The sequence below is a fragment of the Laccaria bicolor genome, genomic scaffold (genome assembly GCF_000143565.1).
Source record: "Laccaria bicolor S238N-H82 LACBIscaffold_5 genomic scaffold, whole genome shotgun sequence".
NCBI lineage: Eukaryota > Fungi > Basidiomycota > Agaricomycetes > Agaricales > Hydnangiaceae > Laccaria > Laccaria bicolor.
Genome location: NW_001889876.1, coordinates 62420 through 68523, shown reverse-complemented (window position 1 = coordinate 68523; position 6104 = coordinate 62420). Strand labels below are relative to the sequence as shown.

The 6104-nt window shown below is 42.6% G+C and overlaps 1 protein-coding gene across 1 annotated transcript; it reads left to right on the top strand.

Moving 5' to 3' along the window:
• Positions 1-17: 17 nt before the first annotated feature.
• Positions 18-215, top strand: LACBIDRAFT_313426 (uncharacterized protein; the record flags this gene model as incomplete). The annotated part of the gene is made up of 1 exon (XM_001877604.1): positions 18-215. The coding sequence occupies one exon, from the start codon at positions 18-20 to the stop codon at positions 213-215; it is 198 nt and encodes a 65-aa protein (XP_001877639.1).
• Positions 216-6104: the final 5889 nt, after the last annotated feature.

Sequence of the window (6104 nt, the reverse complement as noted above, 5' to 3'; positions counted from 1 at the left end):
CACTCTAGAGGATCCCCATGTTCTCCTCATTACACACAGGCTGTGCAACCATTAAAGCTCTCTGTCTATCCCACTTCTTCCCAGCCACTACAAAATATGTGTGGGCTTACACGGGCATGTTGTATTGGGCTGCAATGTACCTATTACATCACTATCTCATTGACGTTGTGGGAGGCATGTCCTTGCCACCACCTTCTTCTGCCTATTCCTCCTAGACAACCTTAGAGGCTCCACAGCACTCACACCCCCACCCAACCTCACTTCCTTGTCCCAGTTCAGGGGCAGGTCAAAGTACAAAGTGTACAATTTGGAGGATCCACATTGGGGTCTGGCACATTTGTCATTCCTTCCCATGGACATGGACAGGATAGTAGGGTTTAGAGCAGGTGATTTGGACATTATTCCCCACCCCTTTGGCAAGTTATCCACCTCTGCCTATAAATTCACCCTCCCCTCCCTCCAGCTTCCAAGTTTTCCCTCCATCCCTTGCTTAAATCTCAACAACCCACCCCATGTTCCTTCATTTCCCCCTGAATCTACCATTTATTTATTTGTTGTGCCACTGTGCAGGATCCCCCTCGCAATACCAGATACATTTGACAAACTACTATTAAGTACATTACAATTTGATAGTTTTTTATTTGTGTTCTTGAGGTGTGTTTGCATTTAAGGTGTGCATTCACTGGCTAATGATACACCAAAATTGGGAAATTAGCTTAAGCACAACCATTCAGTACAAAACTACATGTAAAGTTTAGATAAATACCCTTCTATGATTGTACCAAATTTCAGAATGTTTGAGTGACTTTTTATGAAAAAAAAACCAAGGTTATGGGTGTATCACTGAGTGGTGAGTCAAAAGTTGTGCACAACAAAAATAGTAAAAGTGTAGATTTGTGTGTGAATAATAAAGGAAAAATACTTCACTATTGCTGATGTTATATACTATTCTCAGGGTGCAGTGTATACTGTCAAATAAGAAAATCTGCATGAAATATAGCCAGAAAATCAGGGGAAAGTAGCAACTGTGCTCACTGTTGGTGATAACATTGGAGAGAAACTAATTTCAGGGTCTAGTGCTTGTGGAAACTTCTCTGTTATAATGAGAAAATCACATAAAAATGCTTTCAAGCAGTATATTGTTCTCCAGCTACATTTCAATACCAGATGTCAAAATGTCATACTTTGCTATTCAAGTCACAAAACTTCATCTTCAATGTTTCCTTATACTGAACATACCAAGAATACTTCTACCTTAACATTTGTAGAGAGATTCCAGCATCCTAGATATCTTGTTCATCATTGCAGTTTTCCAATGGACTCATGGCCTCTGTATGATGCTGCCTCGAGTGCATTACTCTATGGTGTGCTAGATGGCATTTCCATCTGCCCCCTGCTCTATCAACAGCTTTGCAATGGCCTCATGGCCTCCATATTTTGCTGCCTGGAGTGCATTTTCATAATATCCTCCCTGTGCATTTACATCTGCCCCCTTCTCTATCAACAGCTTTGCCATGGCCTTATGGCCTTACTTGATGCTGCCTGAAGTGCATTTCCATAATATCCTCCCCCTTGTAAATTTACATTTGCCCCCTTCTCTATCAGCAGCCTTGCAATGGCCTCATGGCCTCTGTATGATGCTGCCTCAAGTGCATTTCTATGGTGTGCTCCCTGTGCATTTACATCTGCCTCCTGCTCTATCAACAACTTTGCAATGGCCTCATGGCCTCCATAAATTGCTGCCTGGAGTGCATTTCCATAATATCCTCCCTGTGCATTTACATCTGCCCCCTTCTCTATCAACAGCTTTGCCATGGCCTTATGGCCTGTACTTGATGCTGCCTGAAGTGCATTTCCATAATATCCTCCCCCTTGTAAATTTACATTTGCCCCCTTCTCTATCAGCAGCCTTGCAATGGCCTCATGGCCTCTGTATGATGCTGCCTCAAGTGCATTTCTATGGGGTTGCTCCCTGTGCATTTACATCTGCCTCCTGCTCTATCAACAACTTTGCAATGGCCTCATGGCCTCCATAAATTGCTGCCTGGAGTGCATTTCCATAATATCCTCCCTGTGCATTTACATCTGCCCCCTTCTCTATCAACACCTTTACAATGGCCTCATGGCCTGTACTTGATGCTGCCTGAAGTGCATTTCCATAATATCCTCCCCCTTGTAAATTTACATCTGCCCCATTCTCTATCATCAGCTTTGCAATTGCCCCATAGTCTTTGTGTGATGCTGTATGGAGTGCATTTCCATAGTGTCCTCCCTGTGCATTTACATCTGCCCCCTTCTCTATCAGCAGCTTTGCAATGGCCTCATGGCCTCCATTTGATGCTCCCTGGAGTGCATTTCCATACTTTCCTCCCTGTGCATTCACATCTGCTCCCATTTCTAGCAAATTTTGTGATGCTTCAGTCAGTCCAGCCAGTGATGCATAATATAGTGGTTTAGCAATCTGATCCCTTTGTCTTTGTAGCTCTCTAGAGCCAAAGTAATCTATATTGCAAAGTCGAACCCAGTTCAGAAAAGCAACATTCTCATCTGTCAAGAGCTTCATCATCAATGTAAACAGTATAGATGACTGAGATCCATTGTTTCCACTGGAATGTGTATGTGAAATCCAGTGTTTTGCAGCATAGTTTGCAAGAGGGGAGGACACTTCCAGATTTGTATCAAGTGGCTCAGATGTATGGAATTGCAAAAGATATGCCAGACAGATTTGAGATATGACAGAGTGTGATAGCTCTTCATTGAAGCTGAAGTCTCTGAGATGTGTCACTTCATGATTTTGAATATACTGAGATATCAGATATTCTTTGACAGAAAAGTGGGAAAGCTTGATAAAACCTATTTAATAGTCAGTGCTCATTTCAATCTGGTGTTATTCTAAACCATACCATCTGATTTCATAACAAGACTAGAACATATTTTCAAGACATCCTTAACATCTTGAAGTTCATTATCAGAGTTATACTCTGGTCCATTCTCAGCACAAAGATCAACAGCAGCAGTTGTAGCCAGTTCTTCCAGTGTCAGTGGACGAACAGCAAAAGATAGCCACTGTAAAAATGTTTTTGCATAACCACAATCTTTTTCATTGATCCCCAGTAAGATTCGATCATAGGTTTTGTCCAAACCCCAAGGTAGATCAGCTAGCTGCTTTTTTAGGTCAGTCTTGGTCCGGCACTTTTTGAACTCATTTAACTGTAATGCAACCCAGCTAAACCTAAAATTGCAGTTAGCATTAGCAATTGTCATTCAAATATTGATAATAAACATACATTCCATCTGCTTGTTTCATCAATGTCAACTTTATTTGCTTTTGAGTGTCTGACGTCCATTTTTGTAAGTCAGAGTCATTCTGAAGCTGATAGTCAAGATAGGCTTCAAGATCATGATTCTCAGATTCCTCAACCAAGTCAAGAGAATCATAAGACTTTAACTTGTCCTCAATCTCCTGCTCTGGGCAACTAGTAACCATTAAGTGGCACCCTAGATTCATATCTTTCTCCAGGACAACAGTCTGAATCCAGTTAAGAAGCTTTTCTCTTTCAGTACATTCATCAAGAGCATCCAGAATGATGAATGTTGAGCTAAAGCCACCAAGAATTTTTTCAAGAGTATCCTGCAGACCATCCAGAGTTGGCTCCTGATGGCCATTGCCACAGCAAACATAAAGATTCTTCAAGACTTTAGGTACTCCACCCTCACATTTGAGAGTGAATTGCCAGATAAGTGATCGTATCAGTTTATCATGCTGCTGGAAATCCTTCTGTGAGTCTCTTCCATCAAAAAAGAAATATGCAGTAGCAGAATTGAATCCTTGAAGAACATTGTGAATTATTGCTGAGCTGTGAAAATAAAAATCAATTCAATTTCATAAAAATGCTGGAATTCTCAACCTTAAGATGGTTTTCCCAGAGCCAGCTGGATAGATTGTCAATATCATATAAATTTACAGTTTTTGACAGATGACTTACCTTTTCCTTTGATCCAGAGAAAGCCAGGCTGTTTGAGCCACCCAGAAAATGTACTTCCAGTGAGAAACCATTGACAGGTGTCTAGTTGACTCTTCCAAATTTCATATGCAGCATTGTAGTTAACAGACTCCTTAGGGGGAGAAAGCCACTCATAAATCTCCTTCACTGTAGTGAAAAAATGAAGTCAGTTATACATTTGAAATAAGAACCTGCAATAATACCCAGTTGTTCATCCCTGATCATCTCAAGTGTGATTTGAATATTTAGGTCCACACCTACCAACCACATATATCATTACAATGAATATAATGCTTTTCTTACTCCTTACCTTGATAAATGGTACCTATTGAAATATAAGTGAAAGCAATAAATGTGATGATCCAAATACAACAAACCATAGTTAGTGCCTGTGTTCACATTTTCAGCAAAAGTGTTGTTGATAATGTCAGCTTGGTTTATTGATAAGTCTGCATGGTCTATTAGATTTGAGCAAACCTGAGCTATATTTATAAGGATACTGACTGGCAGGCATCCCTTCTGCACTCAGAGCAGAAGGAATGGGTAGAGAGATGGGCAAGCCAGAACTTGGGAAATCTATAGAGTTATCAGAAATAGAATATAGAGATTTGGAGCAAGCATGAACCAGTCAAGATAGGAGAAGAGACATCAACAGCTCCTTGCACAGGGACTTCAACCTGATCAGCTGTGAGATTAGAATTGATGAAGGTCAACATCAATGTTATAGCAAACGGATTGAGGGGTATCTCACAGGCCACAGTCATTTCCGCACCCACTGACATGCCTACACTCAGAACAGAAGCAGTGGAGATAGGTAAAACCTGCTGTGAGTGCTCAACCACTCCTTCCCCAGGACCTTCAAACAAATCAGCAGCATTCACTTTTGGGCAGGAAGATTTAAAATTATCTTACTGGTGACTGGTGCCGCGCGGATGGTCAAAGATGGAGTTATCAAGAGAGGGGAATCAGAGCTGGGGCAAGCTATACCATCGCTAGCAATGCCCACAGATTGAGGCACCGGCGAGCGTGATCTTGTGATCGCTTTCTTCAGACTAGAAAACGGTTTGAGGAAAGGGTGATTGGTTGGGATACACATTGTTAGATGACAAGATGGAAGTTAAGAGAAAGATGCGTGGGCGTAGGTGGGCGTGGCAAGGTTTTGGGTGTGGCTATGCGAGAAAGATAACTCCGACCTGTTGATGACCAACCCGACACTAAACACACCTTTCTCTTTCACGAGGAGAGATGCCCTGCAACCCACCTAGGGGCCCTTCGACTTGGAAAATCGTTGGTGTCAAGTCGATGTTGTTTTTGTTCGGCTAGCTTCGATGGGGGTTCCAGTCCCATGGATTCAAATCCGCCACGAACTCCCCTCGTCGAACGGCCAACGTTTCCTCTCTGGGTCGTTCAGTCACTGCCCACATCGCCTAGAGATCCTTATCGACCTCAAGAAAACCCGATGGCCGCTTTCGTCAACATGCACCGATGTAGAGAGCCAGGAACTGTTGGATGCGCGAAGAGTTAGGACACGGGCGTCATTGCAAAGATGTTCGAGTGCATCAGCTCTGAGTGAGTTCCTCCTTCCATTAAATCTCGTCCCCTTTCCAGTGTCCACCTTACCTCGTTTCCTCCTTCTGTGCTGTAACCAAACTTTTCCCCCCTCCTTCCACATGTACTTGTTAGCCTAATATACTGATAATTCTGTGGCAGCTCCGGTCCCCTTAACTTCGTTTACGAGCGCCATGCTTCTAAAGCGTACAAGACGGCAAATCTCAGATTTCTACTGGTACGACAATTGAATCTCGAAATTGGGAAGTTTACTGGATGCTTACGGTATACACAGAATTGGAATCGACTTTTTTTTCCGCTCCAATTCCATCTTTGGACTCCCACCCGACAACCCGCTCGAAGCCACTGTGCATATGATGGAGGAGACTTCGTTAGCTCAGGTTGATCATTTTTCTTTTCCACAAGTCGACAAAAACGTTCCCTTGCAGACGTGGCTGGCGTTTTTAACGATGCCCAGCTCGACGAACCTAATATGCTCTCGAAAAGCTCTATATATCATGCTAGGTCACTGCCGTCCACCTGTTCATAAGC